The following is a 20,140-nucleotide window of genomic DNA, read 5'->3' on the forward strand; positions in this document are numbered from 1 at the left end:
ATTTACCATTTGGGTTCAAGCAAACCTAAAGACGTCGGAGAAGGAGGGTGGAAGATGTAGAAGGAGATGGAGAAACAGTCCGTCTAACCCTGGGTGAGTGAGTGAGCGAGTGAGAGACAGAGCAGGGGCGGACGAGCTGAAGAGAGAGAGAGACTGGGCGCGCATGTCCAGTTCTTCCATGCAGGCTGTTCTCCCTGCTCGCCAATCATTCTACGAGTTTCCCCTCACTCTTTCTCTCTCCCTGTGTTCACATGTGCACCGGACCCACAGCTTTCTTCTGAGCGGACACTGCAGGGAAAGAACCGACCGAAACCACCATGGAATAGGAATACGACCCGGGAAACGGGGGAAAATAAAACCTCTCTTATCTTCTTCTCTCTTTTTTCCCCGTCTCTTTTTTTCTAGCGCCTTTTTCTGTCTTTTCGCATCTTCCCCATCTCCCTCGATGTCTCTCAACAGTTTCTGAAGGGATTGAATTAAAGAAAAATGAGGATTATAATTTTTTCTTGGCACTTTCTCGGGGTGTATTCCGCCCTTTGGGGGCTGGCGACAGGGGCTTTCCCCAGCTCAGTGCAGATAGGTGAGTTGGAGGATTACTGATTTTACGCACGGACACTCAGATCTGACACACTACGCGGAATTTTGGTGGATTTTTAGCGGACAGCAGTCACCATGAAAAAAAGGTGCACCAGGACCCAGCAAACCATAAGATTCTGTAAAACACGAGAAATCCACTTAAGAATGAAGGAACAGAAGAACATATAACTATAGGAACATTCCCTCTGTGGTGCATCTTTTCTTACTTTTATTATTATTTTTCTAATCCAAGATATTTTAGTGCTGGTTTGGTTGTGACTCATATGGTTTATAAATGCACACAAACGCTTTCACTCTGTCTGTCCTTCTAATGTATTTGCGTGTATTTTACACGCTGTTCGGGGCTCATGAATGTTTCAGCGAGCTTTGTTCCCTTCTAGTCTTCTTCAGTGTTTAGACACTGCAGTATTCTCTCTCTCTCTCTCTCTCTCTCTCTCACACACACACACACACACACACACACACACACACACACACACACTTTCTCTCTCTCTCGCTGTCTGCCCTTTTCCAGTTACCCCGTGTCAGTGCGGGATGAGCCTGTATTTCAAGCCATCTAATAGATCTGAGATGAAGTTAACTGCATCTGAATCATGGGTTTACTCATATGAACCACCACACATGCTCAGAATCTCTTCCTCCCCTTCTTTGCTTCACGCACAAACATACACACATCCAGCCAGGCATGTGTGTGATAATGAATGCACTGCATCACTCCTTGTGGGGGGCAGCTGGGAGGTCCTATAATGAGATTCGCCTCCTTGACTCTGTCTCTCTACAGCTGCCAATAAACTTAATGCGCTAAATATTTCCTGATTTTATACACACAGGTACACGCATACACACATACACACATTTGCACTGATATTCAAGCATGGATGTGCACACATACACTGTCCACATACAGTTAGAGTAATGCACACCTGGTGTATTCTGCGCATTTGAGTAGTTACAAATGTCAAGCACGCATCTAAACATTCAACAACACATGCTCACAGTGAACATGCTTGCATACGTCTACATGCTGCATGAAGCATGCACGATCATGCTAAAGCACACACATGCAGTCTTTTCTTCCCTCCTTCTGGCCAGCCTCCTTAAAACACTCCAATATACATACATGATCATCCACTTGGCTCTCGGGCTGACTTGAGAAGTCATTTGCATATCTCTGCATTGCACACAAGTGTAATGCCATTGGATGCACAGACAATTTTTTTTTACATACGTGTGTTTGAAAAAGAGAGTGTGAGACAAAGAAGAATAAAGATGCGAATATGTAGAAAAAATTATTTGACAAACTACTGCAATGACGTCCTCATCTAGTTTCAGTACGTGTTAAGTGTGTTTGTATGTGTGTGCGTGTGTGTGTGTTCTCTCAGAGGATATTTTACCCTAAAACTAAAATATATTTTCATTTTTGAACAAGCCACTTGGAATTTCTAATCATAAGCCATACAACAATTCAGTTTTGGATGAAATTGTAATGTTTGCACAAAATTATTTCTTGTGAAATTTGCGCAGTTCCCACACATGCTCCAGCTGTAAGGTCTTCTCTGTGTATGTGTACAGACGTGTGTCTTGATATTTGGAGATGATTTCTCTGGGCTTTGTAGAAGAAACACTAGAAATCAGAGTGAAGCTGATGTATTAAAGGGACACATGCAGCCACATGGATAAGTGACATGTTATGTAGTGATAATTGCTTTGTTCAATATGCTCTGCCTCCCATCTCCTCCCCTGTCATTCCTTTCTCAACCCCTCTTCTCCTCTCTCTCTCGCAAAGCAATGTCAAGGCTTCACAGTCTGCTCGTGTAATCCAATTCAGTTGACTTGAGCCTGACTCGGTTGAAACTAATTCACGTTGGTTTTCCTCAAGTCGTAATGTTAGGCAGAATTAATTTATGTGATTATCTTAACGTCAATGTCAATCTTTATTTCAATAGAACAAAGCAACAAGGATGACCTAGTGCTTTACAAAACAAACAAGATAAAATCTTAGCTCAGTAAAATAAGCACAACAAAACAAAACATAAAAACAAATAAATACAATTAAATGTGACTAAAAACAAACCAAAAAAGACACCACAACATAAAAAAGACATTAATGGGACTCAAGAGTAACAGGAAGTCCAACTGAACTGGAATTAAACGGCAAAATAGAAAAAGGGAGTTTTAAGATGGGATTTAAAAGACTGTATAGACTGCAGTACAAATATCAAGTGGCAGGTTTTTCCACTAGAGGCTGCAACTGCAAAAGCCCGATCCCCTCTATGCTTAAATTAAGACCTCGGCTGCACTAAGAGCATCAGGAAAGATGATCTCCGTGCTCTTTTTGGGGTTATATAAGTTGAGCAGCTTGGTTAAACAGCTGTGTGCTATACCATTTAAAATTTGAGCAAATTTAAATAAAATGTTCAAATCAATCCAAAAAACGGACAGGTAAACGGACAGCGTGTAAATCTGTTAAAACTCCAATGATGCGCTCATGCCTTCTAATACCTGTTAAAATCGCAAGATTTGCAAGATAAATTGCAAGATCCTGATCCTGAGCACTTATAGCTAAACAACAAACCGCCTGGACTTATAGATGCCCTACAAGGGACTACTTGCCAGTAAGCGCTACAGGTGTGTTTTTTTAGTTATGACACTAAATAAATGATTTATCCAAGTACTTGCTAAGTATTTTAAAGATACAAGAAAGTGACTGACTGCGAGTTGCTTTCATACGTACAATTTTAATATGTACCTAACACAAGCCATGACTGTTAGCAGCACTGACTGCTCGATAGCTCTAAAAGCTCCTTTAGGTTGTGGCTTAATTTTATTGTCTTCTGACTGCCGAGTACATTTGTGATTGACGTTTAAAACAGTTTACAACACAACATTCCAGATGGTTCAGTCAAACAGACCATTTCGCTCACAGTTTTCTCTCTTCTTTGGTGGTTGGAGGTTCATTGCTGCCATCCATCTGTTGGAGTGAATCAGGTGAAAAATCCATTTTTTTCAGTGTTTTAGCTGATATAATTTTGCTATGTTATGTTATCTTAACACAGCTTAGGCTGCTGATGTGTAGTTTACAAGGGGTTATTCTTTGCATAAGAGGTGATATGAAAAAAAACTCTAAACATTTTCACATCACTCTTTGCAGTCCTGTGAAAAACTAAGTACACCCTTAATGTTTCCACAGGAATTAGGAAGGTAAGTAGATGCCAGATGCTGCCAGATATTTGATCACCTCATCATGAGCAAGTTTAAGCACCTCTAGAAAAAGAGACCTTTTGCCAGTTTATAATTTTGAAGCATTCGGGTATTACTTGGCAAAATACCACAAAGATTGGACCTCCCAGTGAATTTGCACCATGGTTAGACTGCGTAATGGAAAAGTTCATGAAAAGATTGAATAAGTATGTCCTGAATGGGTTTACTGCAGAAAGCCTCTTCAAAATAGAACATGGCAGCATTGCTTAGGTTTGCAAAGCTGAACCTGAACAAATGACAAGACTTTTTGAACAATGAGCTTGTTTTTCAGCCACAGTGGTCCTTAAATTCTGCTGTACACCAAAGTGTTCTAGAGTCAAATGGGAGGTCGTCTGTTCGACAGCTAAACCTTAGCTAATATTGAGTCACGCAGCAGGACGATGACTATCCCAAGCATAGCAATAACCTACAACAGAACGGCTGAAAAAGAAAAGACTCAAGCTGTCAGCATGACACAGTCAAATTTCAGCGCTCACACTGACTGAAATGCTGAGATGAACATTAACAGAACTGTGCATGAACAAACCTCAATGAATTTTAGTAACGCAAAGAAGAGTTGGCCAAAATATCTCTATCATGATGTGAGAGACTGATGAAGTTATAATAAAGTTGTTTTTGAAGTGAAGTTTTTGCTTCTAAAGGTGCTGAATCATGGGGTGTACTTAGTTTTTCACTAGACTGCAGTGAAAAACTTCATGTCTCCCTACGCTCCTCTTTTTAGTGGGTGGGTCACTCTCAGAGCTTTTCAAACATTGTCTCACCCACTTATTTAATTCATATTTTGTTCCATTTATATCTCACTGAAGGCAAATACCTAGCATATCTATAACATTTTTGATCTCTTCTGTTGATTTTAAAGTTACTGGTGTTATATTACAGGTAGCATATTTTTTCAAGGTTAAAGAACAGAATCTTTTCCATTGAGAATGTATGGAAAAGATTACATGACCTTTAACAGCTTTTCCCCCATTTTTTTCTTTCTTTCCTTTCTAGTACAAGTAGTAACCTGTCAGTCCCATCTATCTCTCTAGTTCTTTTCCTACATATCTGTATAAGTTTTATCTTCTTGTTAATTTGGCCTTTTTTCCTGTTTTATGCAATACAGCTACCTTTTCTGTTTCTTCCTACCTCTTCTTCTCATTCTCTTTCACTGAACTGCATGAGGGGAAGCTCTCATTTTTTTAAAAAAAAACAATGACTTTTAACGCTTGCTCTCTGTTACTCTGTGTTTTTTCATGGCATATTCTCCTCCTTTATTTGGCTGACCCTTTTTGATCTGTTTTCTTTTAAGTCCTCTCAGACTCATTATCTCTTTGATGGCTTTCCCGACAGCTTAGTCGTTTCTCTTTTCTTCTCCTTTCCTCTCCATCTCTCTGTCTTTCTCAGATTTCATCAATGCAGTCTGCAGTGTGAGCCTCCATAAATGTGTTGGTATTCATGTTTGTGCGTGAGACAGAGAGCGAGAATGTGCTAAAAGACAAATTACCTTTTATAACAAAGCTAATGAAGATCTTGGCTATCTCCTCACTTCTCCCCTCCTCTGTTTTTCTCTGCCCTCCCCATTTATCTTTCGTTCCCCTCATTACTCTTCTACCTGTCACTCTCCGTCTTTCGCGACTTTTCCCACCCGACCCCTCTCCGCCTCACAATAACTCACTTCCTTTCTTTTGAATCATGTTTCTTACCTTCTTGGCCTCTCTTCTTCTCTCTTTGTCCCTCTTTCTAGGTGGATTGTTCATTAGGAATACTGATCAGGAGTATACAGCTTTTCGACTAGCTATCTTCCTTCACAACACCAGCCCTAATGCTACGGAAGCTCCCTTTAACCTGGTTCCACATGTGGACAACATAGAGACTGCCAACAGCTTTGCAGTCACCAATGCATGTAAGTACTTAACTATGTAGCTGGTTAAACAACAAATGCGTACAGTATGCCTCTCTCTCCATGCCTTTTGCTCCCTTTAGCTAATCTGTCATTACCATTTTAGATAAATATTTGTTTTATTTTCTACCTGAAGTTGTTCAAAGGATCAAACTGTAACCGTATTTTAAACGCACAGTATCATATCTTGCTTCGAGCGGTCTTTTTCTTCAAATTGATGTTTTAAAGTGCTGATTTTAGACACTGTACAAGACAATGAAACAGTGATAAATGCTAAAGTCGTTGCTGTGTGGCATTTTGAAGCACTGTCAAGTGGTTAATTCTGTTGGCAGTTGTTACCCAGACTGATTTATTTCATTCTCTTCTATTCACATCATCACTCCCATCTGTAAAAGGATAACATAACCCATCACAAAATATTGCAGGCTGTTACAAGTATAAAATTAGTCTGGGAACTGTTGCAGACAGTGTTTAATATGGGTCCTTTGTGTTCAGAACAGAGGGGAACAGTTGGTGCTTGTGTCCTCTCTGATCTTTTGAAAGATGACAGCTAATCTTTCACCATCCCTGTCTGTTCATGAGGGGATGACATCTAATCCTTCAAACTCCCTGTCGACCTGGAAGCCTACGAGAGAGATTTTACGATGTTTGCGCTCGCAAGGTAGTGTTAACAAGACTATATGGGCAGCTGGTTGGCGATATGTCAGAACTGCTGCACATGCTGCAGGTTTCTCTGGGTTTTTCATAGAGGAGCCCCAACTGTGGAATACCGATTTTTGCCAGAAGCTATTTTCTTTCCAAGAATTGTAAGTGACAACATATGGACACAAAATTTAATTCCACTCAATGCAATTTGCATAATGAAAGCATTTAAGTGACAGTATAAATAAAGTGCTCTGCCATTGGAAAGAGATACCAAAAATGAGCTTTTGAGTTTACCTGACCAATCTTACCTTACCAAACAAAATAAGATGGAACAGATTTATTTAAAAAAAAATCACATGTCAGGTACTTACATCATTTTACAGTATGTTTAAAACTTCACTAGATTACAGGACATCCACCCTCTTCTCTTTTTCACTCAGCTCCATTATTTTTTTCTTAACTGCTTTGATCCTTTGCTCACACCGAGGCTGCTGGCTTGCGGCTCTAAGCTCTGGATAGCGTTAGCTTTAACACATTTTTCTTTGTTGGCTATTTTTATTTATTTATTTAATTTACATATTTGCACATCTACATGTGTAAGATCATCAAAAACATTTTAATATTACACAAAATTAAACAAAATAAAATGATAACTGGTTGCGCCACCCTTGGCAACAATGACTGCAATCAAGTGTTTATGATAAATGGTAATGAGTCTTTCACATTGCTGGGGAGGAAATCTTTACAGAGAAATCCAGCCACTGATGATAACCTCTGTATGAGGTTTGGATTTAAGAAACTGGATTTAAGTCTGGACTTTGACTAGGCTACTTCAAAACCTTAATTTTCTTTGTGAGTCACTCAGAGGAGGACTTACCTTTCAGATCATTGTTGTACTGTGTAACCCAAGTCTGCTTGAGGGGGTTCCATTCATGGTTCCATCAATTACGACAAGTCGTCCACTTCCTGAAGCAGCAAAGGTCAAAAGTCAGTATTAAAGTATGGTCATCTTTGAAATCGCCAAGAGAAGAATGGTAAACTGATATTTCAGTGGCCATTTACCACCTTAGACTGTTTTTTAACCCATTTTTTCACCCATTCTTGATTGCTATCAAATGTGTTAGGTTTTTCCGCTTAAAACCCTTAACACGTTTGAGCAGCAATCAAGACTGGGTTGAATTTATACTAATCAACTAATGTTGTTTCCCACAAAGTTCAGAACTGTTTGTTATAACTGCTTCTTTAGTCTGATTTGTGTCACATCGCCAGTTTGACCAACAGTTTAGGGCATGTTAGATCAATGTGATTCTTGTTCTTGTTTTCAACTCATATGACTGAGAGATGTCCTTGTGTATTTTGTATGATAGTCATTTAGTTATTTGTTTTCTAGAAGCCCCAGTTTAAGTCAGTTGTGTGCCTGCGCTTGTTTACAAGTCTTTGTGATTGCATGTTTGAGTGCAGTGTCTTTTATGCCAGTGTTTGAGAGGGGATAAAGCTTCACTGATACTCTCGGTGAGCTGAATCTAGACATTGGGTGAGTTTGATAAAGCAGAAAAGTGAAAGCTTTAAGAAGAAAGAATTTATTTATCATTTATCCAACTGTTCGCAAAATATGTGTTTTTCCTCTCAAGGGCATCATCATATCACGTTCCCTCGTTAACTCAGTTCTAAAGTCCATCCATCCTATTTTAGGGAAATTCTCAAGAGACTGTGTTGCACCGTTTTACCTCCTTATCTCATTAAGCTTTAACAAATCGACCACCAGGGTTATTAACTAGGTGCTGTGTACGAAATCAATACAGTATTTTACAACAATGCACCGCTTGTCTTCACAATATTATATCAATTTGTTTTCCAGGAACAAATAAATGGTTCAGAATCTGAAATGTTTAAAGCATCACCTGACAATAGTTTTATGTTTGTTACGCGAGTAAAATTAATTTCGAGATGCCATACCCTCCACCCAAAAGGGAATTGCTAAAATTTAACTGAAGTAAAATTCTAGTTATATTTAATCATAAATCAAAAGTGTACAATGTAATTTCCAAGTTTGTTTCTACACACTGCACCACAGAGCCACATAAATTAATAGATTAGTTAATACAGCTACAGTCACTGGAAAATTGATAGTCTACAACCTCCCACCCTTAGATTCCTTCACACACTGCATCTGTTCCAGTCCATTGTTAAGCTGAGCGAGTGAGTGGAATGGTGCACAATGAATAAACATCAGGTTGATGCTTTCTTATAAAGTAAGGGGAGGAGTATGAAGGTGCCATCAATCAGCCTGACTGACTTAGAAATGTGACCATCAGAAACCCTGTTGTGCCATAAAAAAGTGGAGATTTGGGACTAAATATTTCAATGTAAGCGCTGCATTTTTTCCCAATGAAGAGATATAGAGATATAGATATAGATAGTTAATGTATGTTAAATGATATTCTCAGAGAGGGTGGATAATTTTTTTCTCAGATATCTCACAGAGTGTCTAGTGTCTTTCTGTGTTTGCATGTTCTCCCTGTGCCTACATTTGTTCTCTCTGAATACTTGTCACACCTCTGCTATCCAAAGGCTAAAGAAGCATTCACTCTTAATCGAAAATATCAAATTCCTTGTGATAACTGAAAATTCAGGGAATCTCCAAAATCATTCGGTTTCAGTCTTTGGATTCTGTTGATGCAGTTCAGGAATTCACATTCATGAACCATCATCAAGAAGCCACACTTTTGTGCTGACTGACCCGTTTCTTCCTTGCTCTTAACACAACCGCTCAAGTTTATTTTCAGTGAATCATATGTGTACCGTTCTCTTACAAGTGTGCAAACAAACACACACATACACGCACAGGTGTTGGCAAGAGGAGGCTCTTCTATGCAAACCATGGGCTCTTCCCCTCTCTCTCTTGCTCTCTCCACAGGCTACGCGTAACAAGCAGAGCCACTTCTTTCTCTCTGCATCTTTTTTCTCTCTCTCCCTTTCTTGCCCACTCTTTTCACTTTTGTTCCATCCCTCCCTCTCACCTTCGCCGGTTTCCACTTCTCCCTCTTTTCCCTCCTTGTCTTTCCATCTCCTCAGACTCTTCCTCTTCATTGCGTTTTACTGCGCCTATCCTCTGCACAGGCGTGGCGAATGGATCACTAAATTAATCCTTGACTCTTGCTCCGGGTGGTGAGCAACACTCCGAATTTGAATAGCGAATACTGCCTCTGACCTTGGCTAGTTCCTCTCTATTCTAGCATTCAGAAAGTGTGAATGGATCATGAAAATCCTCGGTCCCCATCGCTTCTCCTGGTCACCCAGGAGTACAAACCATTTTCTCATAGCAGTGTCACACATCCGTATATTCTCATCTGCCATCAATCTTTGTATTTCTGTCTATATCAGCACATATATCTGTGTAGGATGTGACTCTGTGTCTTACTTTGTTAAAGCTGTGTGTATTGATGTTTGTATTAATGTGTCCCAGTAGAGAACCACACTACTCCACTGGGCGAAGAGCTCCATCTCTTTTCAAGGGTTTGATCATGCTAATCCATGTGCTTGATTTGTGTACGTGTGCGTCTACAAACCTTTGCACCACTAAGGTGCGTGATAGTGTGTGTGCTGTGAAAACCAAAACAATCCACTGAGACAGAGTGCGATGAAGATAGTCAGAAAGTGATAAGGTGCATTAGAGGCAGAGACGGAAGAAATTGAGAGGAAACGATTTGTAACAATAGGTGGTTATGCTTTGTTTGTGGCGTCAAAGCTTAAAAACATAATGATGAGTGTTTGGGTGTAAGTGAGATTCTATTCTATTCTATTGCTTTCTATTCTATTCATTACTGCACAGCTGTAAAGATGATTAGGCAGGATGTGCAGTTCTGTGTGGTGTGGTTGGTTGATTATCGCTGCGATGCATGACCTCATTTGCCACCTTAAGTTAATATAGATTGTCCCTATAGTCAGTTATTCACAAATCAATAACTGACTGCCACAGATTGCGTTTACATGCTGGCTGCACATGATTATCTCTGCAGCCTGCCTGAGTCAAACTGTTGGAGTCAGACTCTCCTTGATGTGTCCGTCTTGCTTTGTTCCTAAATTAATCAGCTCAGAGATGTGGTGACAATTAGTCTTCTCAATTAAGAGTTTTCCACCTATGCATCACACAAAAAAAACAGCCTTCACACATCTAATAAGTATATGGACACAGTCTCGTATATAGATAATGATAAAATATCATAAACTGCTTACACTTCACATTTGTTCAATCTTAGCTCTGTTGCTAGTTGTGCTTCCCACTTTTAGAATAAATGACACAGTGTAACAAAACATTACTGATACACTGAACTCATTGGGTGTTTGCATCACCGTGGATATGGATAACCAGCAGTGTGCAGTGACAAGCAAAACAGTAGACCTACAGATGGGTAACAAATTAAAGTAAAAACCCAACATGAAGGGCCTCAGTCAGATGGAAGCTTCAAAGTGCAGTGACATTGGTTCACTGAGCTTCTGGACCTTTGATGGAGTGATAAAACACCAATCTTCCAAAGTATGTTGTCTTATTTTGAATTTTGATGACGTGGTGGAGTGGGCTGTCTAATAAGTCAATAGAAAACTCTCAGCTTTTCAGCTGGTTCGACATTGGGTGACTTTGAAAGCTGTAGCACATGATTTACATCATCTTTATACTCATCAAACTGTTCAGTGACCCTTTGTACCTTATCAGCTTGGGCACTCCTGCTCTAGAAGAGACAATTCCCATCGAATGCGTCGAATGTGACCCATCCCCATAGGGGTATGAGTGGATCTAGATTTGGCTGGTGTGGGCAGTATGGTCTGGATTTTTGCAGTATGTTGGTACAAGATGTTATTTTCTGATTGTCAAAGATTTTCCCTGAAAAAAAAAGTGTTGAAAAAAGAGTTGTCGCCTTTTCAGTACTAGATTTCTTGCAAAACCTTCTCTGTTGCAAACCTTCTGCTCGGCACAGTTCCTGCTCTGTATGAATAAATAAACAGAAATACCGCAGTTGTAGATTACAGAAGTCTTCCACTTAAAAAAACACGATGTTGCCTGCATGTAACTTTTTTGCAGGGGGAATATTTCATGTCAAAGTAAATGAAAGAATAGGATGCTATGAATGCAAATCTGTCATAGAAATGTACAGGTGAACAGGCAACAGCAAGTGACGGGTAGCTTTAAAATGATTGCGAGTGTGCCAGGGTTCCAGTTAGCTCAGGTTGGCTGATATCATTTCTGTCAACAGCTCTTAGCGCTGCTGTTTTTAAGGGGCTTGTTTCCAACGTGTTTCTGGAAACACGCCCGATCCTTTCTTATTGACAAGAAAATGACTGATACGCTGCACCAATTTAGGTAGTGATTGAAATGGTGTTGATGCACGGACGACAATGAGCTCTGTGTGTGCACACATGTAGCCACACACTTCAAAAGAGTTCATCAGTGTTTAAATTTTCTCTGCATATCCAGGCTTGGAGCTTTGATTAAATAGATTCCTGGAACAGATGGCTACAACTCAACACCACCCACTCTCACACACACATAAATACAAATTTTTACACAGTCTTCTTGACACACATTGATTTTGCCAACCTTTCCACTCGTATACAGCATTACTCTGTGCCTTTACCTCACTCAATTCCTTCATTAAAAGGCTCTGTCATCTTGTAGATGATTTGAGTGGCTCAGTAATGGCACTGTACGATCTTTTTTATTTGTGATGTTTTGCATGGTTATATGTCTTCATAATGACCACACTGGAGGAAGTACACTGAAATTATATCTAAAACGCCCTGGAAAAGCAAGGAGATTGAATTTGCAACAAACCTACATTTATTCATGTTACTTGTCATGAATTATTCTAATTGTGCTGACATTCCACATCCCCAAAATGCCAGGAGTCATCCTGGATGTCTTTAGTGATATAGACTGGGTATTGTATTTGGAAAAAAAAGGATGCCACATTATTGATATGAAATGAAAATTATTAACCTACATGGGGCTCAATTCAAATACAAAAATCAAAGTGAAAATATTATGCAGGAAGTTTGTCCATTTCGCTCAAATTTCATTGCAGCGATTCATTTTAATCATACAAAATTGTACAATACGGCCACCACATGCTTGTATGTATGCCTGGCAATTTAAGGACATACTCCTAATGAGACGACAAATGGTGATCTCCCAAATCTGGACCAGGGAAGCCCTGCGCTTCTGGATAGTCTGAGGTGAAACCTGGTAGTATCAGATGACACCTACAGTAATGGCAGTCAGGATGACATTGCCTAGCCTGTAGAGGTCTGTGTGTCCATCCTGGAGGAGTTGGGTTAGGGTTAGTTAGGGTTAACAACCCCCTCTGTCATTTAACCAACCAGATCAATATCCCACACATTTAATTGGCTTGATACTACTCTCTGTTTAAAAAGCGTCCCTTTAATTTGGTGAGCCATATACATTTGAAATGTTTTATGTGTTCCTATTTTGTCCTGCGTTAATATTAGTTTTTGTTCCTAGAATTGTGATGATACATTAATGAAGCTTTCAAGATCATGTTCTTATGAACTGCTGGACCAGTTTCACATACCACACAGTTCAGGGTGTTTCCTTTGAATGTTCTCTCTGAGACACTACAAGACCTTAACATTAGAATCAGCATTGGCTGTCTCAACCCTGGAGGAGGAATGCATAGCCTGGTGTTGTTCCAAATCTAACACAGTGCCTTTTGACTTTGAAATGAAGTCTTCTGCTTCCAGAAGGTTGAGCTTTAGCTGAAGATCCTAATCCTTCACAAACAGTTTGAGTCCATTTGAAAGAGATACTAGTGTTTGCACACAAGTTTGATGCTGAGGTGAAATTGTAGAGTGCAAAGTACAAACTTCTCTGAGTGCACCTGACTTGGACCAACCAATGTAATTACATATTGAATGTAATTGCTGATTGAAAAACACTGGTGTGTTATAATCACTATGTGTATCAGTGATGATGCGATCTAAACAGACTACGTTTCACTCAGTTGACCTTTGAGCAGTCAGCTGTGCACGGAGCACAGCGAGGTCAAAAAATTTTGGCGCTCACTAGTGTGAGCAGCTGTGGTGTTCACTGTTGCAAGTTGATGTGCCCGATACACTGACATAAAACAGGAGGAGTTCAGTGAGCATTCAGTGTGTTTTAAGTCAAATTATAAATGAATTTCAGTAAGAAGAGATTGTTTGCAAAAGAGAAAAAAGTGAAAGTAAAAAAGCATTTTTGGCAGATAGACTCCAATGAATCATTAAGGTAAATCCCAGATGAAGATAGTTTGACTGCGCCCCAGGGTGCCTAGAGACTAGACATAAGTGGGAGGCTGAGGGAGACTTTGAGTGCAACACCCTGGAAAACCGAGATGAGGTGGTGGGAGGCACGATAGACAGCTTTAATAGGAAGAGTGACAGGTCAGAACGATTTTAAAGAACAACGGCTAAGGGCTTGGAGAATGTGGATACATAGATCACTGGACAAGAGCGGTGACGCTGAAAGGTTGAATGTGATAAAATTGATGGTTTGGGAAAATGTAAGTAATGAATAAAACTACAGGGAATCCAAACTGAACATGAACATGAGAGTCAGCTCTCCCTCACAGTGCATTAAAAACAGTTTTGTAGCGTGGAGACTGCATGTCATAACTGTGTATTAGTGAATCGCACTTACTTTAAAGTTATTCATTGATGTATTTTAGTGCATTTAGGCTTCACATGAGCAACAAACAATTGAAAAATTTAAAAAATAAAAGTTACTGCCCATGTTAACATTTGTGATTCAGTGTTTTCAGTCATTGAAAATGCGCTCACGTACAGTGTGGATATAAATCTCATTTATTTCATTTTGACTTCTCTTGACCGCTAGGTTCACATGCACATGACCATCTGTGGTTGGCTATCTTACCACAGTATTGACTTTCATATTTTCCCCCCATTTCTTTTTTGTAAAATAACCACTGATGGTCAACTGCTGAACAGCCGCCTATGTGTAGGGTGCGGGGCTCCTGTGGATCACTGTAAGTGCTCCCTGAAGAATTGCTCGGTTGCTTTGTTTTACTACAGCCTCTTCAGTGATTACCAAAATGTAAGCAATATTATTAAATCACACAGTATGTTGCAATGATTCAGCGCACTGCCTCAGATAATCTGATTTTATTTTGTGGTACAATAAAACATGCACTCTCAGTGTATTTCAATTCTTTCATTAAAAAGTCCACTGTTAGGAAGACCTGGCATCTTCCCAGTGAGAGGATTTCTAATGGCAGTAGATTCTGTCTCCTTCAGAGATAGTTAAGGCTGTGACGGACGGGATGTTTGGAGTATTTTTTTCATTTAAAATGTTTCAAAAAAGAATCGGGAGTGGCATAGTCGTGTGGTGGTTAGCGGCATGCGTGCATTAGGCTAAATTGATTATCCTAAGCTAGCTTCAGGTGTGGGTATAAATGGTTGTCAGTCTCTTTCTGTTAGCCCTGTGATAGATTGTGTACCCCGCCTCTTTTAAGCTAACGTTCACACACTCATACACCAGTGTATGCATCAACAACAGGGGTGCCAGGTGTCCCACCACTGTTCTGTTAATTGATGATGGATGGATGGATGGATCTTAATATTTGTACATATCACTGTTGTCTAAAAATGCCTCTCAGGAAATTCCAAAATGGTGATAACGCTTGTGTATCTGTGTAAGAAAGAAAGAGGTGGTTTGGATAATATATAGAAACAATATATTCCCAGTCTGACATATAAAAACATTTTGGTATAAAAGTGAAAAAGGGACAATGTATCCACTTTTAAGGAGTCAGACTGATGCTAAAGCTGCACTGGAACCCATATTAATGAAATTCTTTTTTGTGGGTCTGCTGTACCTTGAGGCGAGATGAGACACTGTGCCACATTCGTGTTGCAGGTTTTGCAGACTACCAACACTGAACCGTTAAGTTAAATCCTCCCACAACATACTGCAGTGTTGTTGTTGTTTTTTTGTTCTTGTCTTGTTCAGACAAGTGATGTGAAAGCAACAATGAGAAAAAATATTTCAATTAACTGTGGTTAGGCAGAGAACATCAATCGGGTGGATGGAGGTTTTTTCTTTTTTTTTCTGTTTTTTTTGGTGGATGTGATTTGCGGGTCAGCACTGTATTCTCTTGCCGTTTTGTTCAAGCCCCGGTAGTAATGAAGAGTGAATAATATTATTAGCCCATGCAGTATGTCTCAGTGAATAGCAATGTTCCCTCCAGGTAATCTGACTTCTCCTGGATGAAAGGCCGACTCTGTCTCTTAAACACACACGCTGACCCACACCTACACACTCGTATGCACTCACACAGTGCCTCAACTGCCTCTATCTGTCTAATGTGTTTCATTAAGATCTCTATTTTCCCAGTAGGCATGATAGCTGTGCTGTAAACAGAAAAAAAAAAGTCTGTTTCCTCTCTGTTTGTTTTTCACGCTCTGGCGTTTGGAAGATGAAAAGCTGGAGAAGAGATGACAGAGGATTTTAAGTGTTACGCGTCGCCTTAGCAAAACACAGGGGTGTTTATACTGAATGGAGACGTGTTCACAGTAATTGTCTGTGACGTCTTTCTGTTGTTCTTCACTTTCTCGGCTTTACTGCTGTTGTTTTTGTGTTCTGATCAAAGGATTTCCATTTGTCGACTTTGTGCTCTTCCTTAAATTCCCCTCGCTTTGCTTTTCCTCCATCACGAGAGTCCGTTTACATACTCGGACCTAATTACAAACATAAACACAGTGCGTGTCTGTTGCCTTTTTAATGTTTTTCCTCATCTTTCCTTTTCCCTTTTTCCCATTTTCAGTAAGACATGGTTTCACCTCGCATTTACACTTGCTATTTTTTTCCTCTCTCACTTTCTATTTCTCTCTCGCGCCATCCTCTGTCTGTCATTACTCTCCCTCATTACTCATTAGCTGTTAAAAGGCTTTTGGTGTCGGACAAAACCTGTGATGTGTCTGTAGTGTGTTTATCTAAACTCAAGCTGACACCTTCGCTGCTAAAGCCCACACTGAACCTACACCTACGTTTTCACATCATCTGTCACCTGCCACAAAGTGGAACCTGGAAACTCAGTAAACCTGCAATAGCTCGTCAAACGGTTTATTTCGTATAGCACTGTTTTACTGTAAATACAGTGATATGTAAAGTATTTATTTTATATATCACACACACGCACATACAAACAGCAAGACCTTCCTGAGGCCCACGTGTGTGAGTTTGTTTCCATGGATTTATGTTGTGGATGAAAGGAAGGGCATTAGTTAATATTGATGAGTGCTGCCACTCAGCTCTTCTCACTGAAGCTCACTTAGAGATGAGAGACATGACCTTTACACACGCGTGCACAGACGCACACTCGCACACATACACACCAAGGTGTTATCTGCACGCATGCACTAACATTCACAGAAGCACACAAAAACACACAAAAAAGTGCATTTGCCGTTGTGTTATTTAAGCCGAACTATTTGTACTCCTAAATTATTCCCACTCTCACTGTAAATGGTGAAACCTAATGCGTGTGTGTAGCTGAGTGTGCTTGTGCATGTGCAAAAAAAAGGAAGGAGAAAAAAAACATGCATGTTGCTCTCAGTGTTAGTTAAAACCACATTTCCGCCTGTAGGATACGCCAACCTTAAGGTCAGTGTCAGCCTTGAACCAATTCATCTCTAATGGCTCTTTGGTATTCTGCTAGGGTAACACATTCCAAGGTAACCAGCAGGTAATTCATCACACTTACAAATAGGAAGAGACAAAATAGGATGTGAAAAAAGCTATTAAACAGATCAGAGCAGTAGTTGGACTGATATGAGGAGAGAAAAAGCCTCTCATGGAAATACAGGAAAACAATGAATTATGCGCTTTCTGCTGATTATCACAGGGACAGGAACTCTTGTGCACACATAAACACACATATACAGACACACTTTGCAATTGGGTAAAAGCAAGTCATCTAACCTTGTGTGTGTGTGTGTGTGTGTGTGTGTGTGTGTGTGTGTGTGTGTGTGTGTGTGTGTGTGTGTGTGTGTGTGTGTGTGTGTGTGTGAGTGTGAGAGAGAGAGAGGCCAGGCAAGATGTGTGCCTGTGTTTCAAAAGTCACATCACAGTTTGCCCACTCACATTCTGGCTCTCTTCTGTCTGAGGTAGTGGAGTGCATCAAATAACATGCAGACACACACGCGCAATCGATCTGGCCCTTCAGACAGTCACAGTGATGGATGGACACTCCCCTGCTTCTATTTTTACGCCGGAACACTCTGTGTGTCTGCCTTCTTCTTTTCACAATTACAAAAACATAAAGAAAACCCCTGTGTCATCAATACAAACTCGTCTGTGTGTGTACTGCGCGTCTTCGATACTGGTGTTTCTTTTTTTCACCCTGGTTGGAGCCCAGCAGGATTTTCCTGGCTGAACCAAAGGCAGACTTCTGACACTTTTACTCATGCAGCAGAAGTTAGGCACAGCACCACATGGCAAAACTCACAGCCTCATACGGAGGTTCCTTTGGAGTTTTTCTTTTCTAATCATAAAGAAACATGTCAAAGCAAAACCAAGTGAAACACAGTTGTAGGCTCTTGTGGTGCTTGTATTTGTGGTTTTAATGCTCCAGAATGTGTCACATTGTGCATGTGTGCCAGCTTGTGAGCATATTAGAAAAAGAGTGCGACGTCTGAACCACTAGAATTTAATGCCTTGGAAATGTCCAAACACATCACATCAGCATATTGACCAGCTGAGAATTGAAAAACACCTTATCAATAAATAAGGATGGATAAGGTAGCACCAGTAAAGGAAAATCAATGCAAAACTCAAGGCAAATGAATGTATTTGTAATTATTGTTTTGAAGGCTCTTCACCACACACAGCTATAGTTAGTTGTTACTTTGCAGACCGAAGACTTGCACTTTAACTTTGGTGTAATTCTTCTGTATAATTCAACATCTAGTCACCTTTGGTGGGGCTATTTGTACATGATGTGTTATGTAATAGGTTAAACTACAGGAGTGTGTTTCCCCCCCCAAGTTTCAATCCCATATTTATTTAAATCTTATCACTCGGGACCAATGTTCCCTCCCTGAGCGATCCCGTGGACAACTGTGAGCGACATCAGACGTGTGCACTGTGGTCACGCCAGCATCCATCCAAGTTACATGGTTTATTAAAATAATCAAATTACAGCATTTACATTTATGTTAGACTACTTTTAAACTGCTTTAGCCCACTTACAATGAAAATGTAAAAAAAAAATCTAGCCATTGGCCTGTGTAGTATGTTAACACTATTGGAAGTAAAAATGACTTGAACTCCAATTTCGAAAACACAACTTTCTTTTTCTTTTTTCTTTTCTTTTTTTTTATATATATAAAGCTCTGCAAAATATAGTATATAATGACCAATGTTGGGCAAATAATTATATAGTTACTCCTCAAAAAAGTAACTCAGTTTGGCAAACAACAACGTTTTTTGCAGCTATTTTTTTTAAATGCAGCCAAGGCATTTTTAAATAAACATTTCAAACTATTTACAGAACAATCAGCTGTTCTGCATCAAATTTGATGCCACACAGATTATTTGTGCCACTCCAAAAAATAATTTCTGTCCACTATGAGATAAAGGAGAACAACAGCCTGATACCTGCAGGCCTGACAACAGGAGATGTATCACTCCTGTAACACCTGTAACATTCAGCAGTCCCCTCACTGTTCTGACACACACAACAAAACTATTGACTACACTACACACTAACTACACAAGATTTGCGCTAAACGTCTCAAATCTCTCACATCTCAAAACACCGCCGTCACTCCTAAAATTTCCCCCCGTTACTTAACAACTAGATGCCATGTTGCCATATCATTTTTTGATTGGTTGACATGGTACTTTTTTGGACGAATAGGAAAGAGAGAGGGGGGTGGGGGCTTGTTTTTGCTCACAGGCGGAGAGCGCTTTCGAGCCTTTTTTCTTATAAAACGCCGTTTTTACTGTTTCTTCCCGCAGTAAATATAAACAACATAGTATTCAGGAAGGAAACCAAACATTGCATTTTTTTAAAATCACAACTCTGGTTTCACGTGGCCTATCAACACAATTTAAAAACTGGTATTGTTCCGTCTGTCCTGCTCACATCTCCAATGGTTGTACACATTGTCATTAACGTGGCTTCACTCCACCTCAGCCACACCACTTTGCTAGCTAAAACACCGGTGTCGGCACAAAAGGGCGCTGTCATAGCCTGTCAACGACGTTGATTGGCTGCATATACGAATGTGAATCGCATTATTGGCTGGACTATGGGATGAAGTGGGATCGTTCTAATCCCATACGGGAGCAGCCAGTCACTTACTGACTAACACTGCAAAACAGAATTGTTAAAGTATTCATTTTAATTTCAATTCAGGTTAGATTTTTTTTTTTGTGCGCAACGCAGATTTTCTGTGCGCAGAGACCGTGCCAGCAGTGCGCAATTGTGCACGTGCGCAGCTTAGAGGGAACATTGCTCGGGACCACAAGGCTAACTTAGCAATTTGTACGAACCCAGACAGTCCTGATAAAATGTCTAATTATATCAAAGCTTCAAAGCTTCTTTTGAGATTGTAGGTGCATTTTTTTAAATTGGTGTTGCAGTTTGTGGCACTGTGGTATTACTATCTTGTGTAATAGCAGAACATCTTTACCAGCACTTGTGCTTACAGCTGTGATTATCATCAGTTTTAAAAATGTCT

The 20,140-nt window shown here is 40.0% G+C and overlaps 1 protein-coding gene across 4 annotated transcripts in view; it reads left to right on the forward strand.

Moving 5' to 3' along the window:
* Positions 1-222: 222 nt before the first annotated feature.
* The window catches only part of gria4a (glutamate receptor, ionotropic, AMPA 4a), a 122,909-nt gene continuing 102,991 nt past the window's right edge, over positions 223-20,140 (forward strand). For all 4 annotated transcript variants that reach the window (XM_085429885.1, XM_085429887.1, XM_085429888.1 and 1 more), the window contains exons 1-2: positions 223-580; positions 5,585-5,743. In XM_085429885.1, coding sequence (XP_085286011.1) covers positions 487-580; positions 5,585-5,743 — 253 coding nt within the window. In that variant the 5' untranslated portion in view covers positions 223-486. The remainder of the gene's footprint in view (positions 581-5,584; positions 5,744-20,140) is intronic.

This window comes from Copadichromis virginalis, linkage group LG14 (genome assembly GCF_057382275.1).
Source record: "Copadichromis virginalis isolate Kocher_CV1m ecotype Utaka linkage group LG14, C_Virginalis_male_GT1.1, whole genome shotgun sequence".
NCBI classification, from domain to species: Eukaryota; Metazoa; Chordata; class Actinopteri; order Cichliformes; family Cichlidae; genus Copadichromis; species Copadichromis virginalis.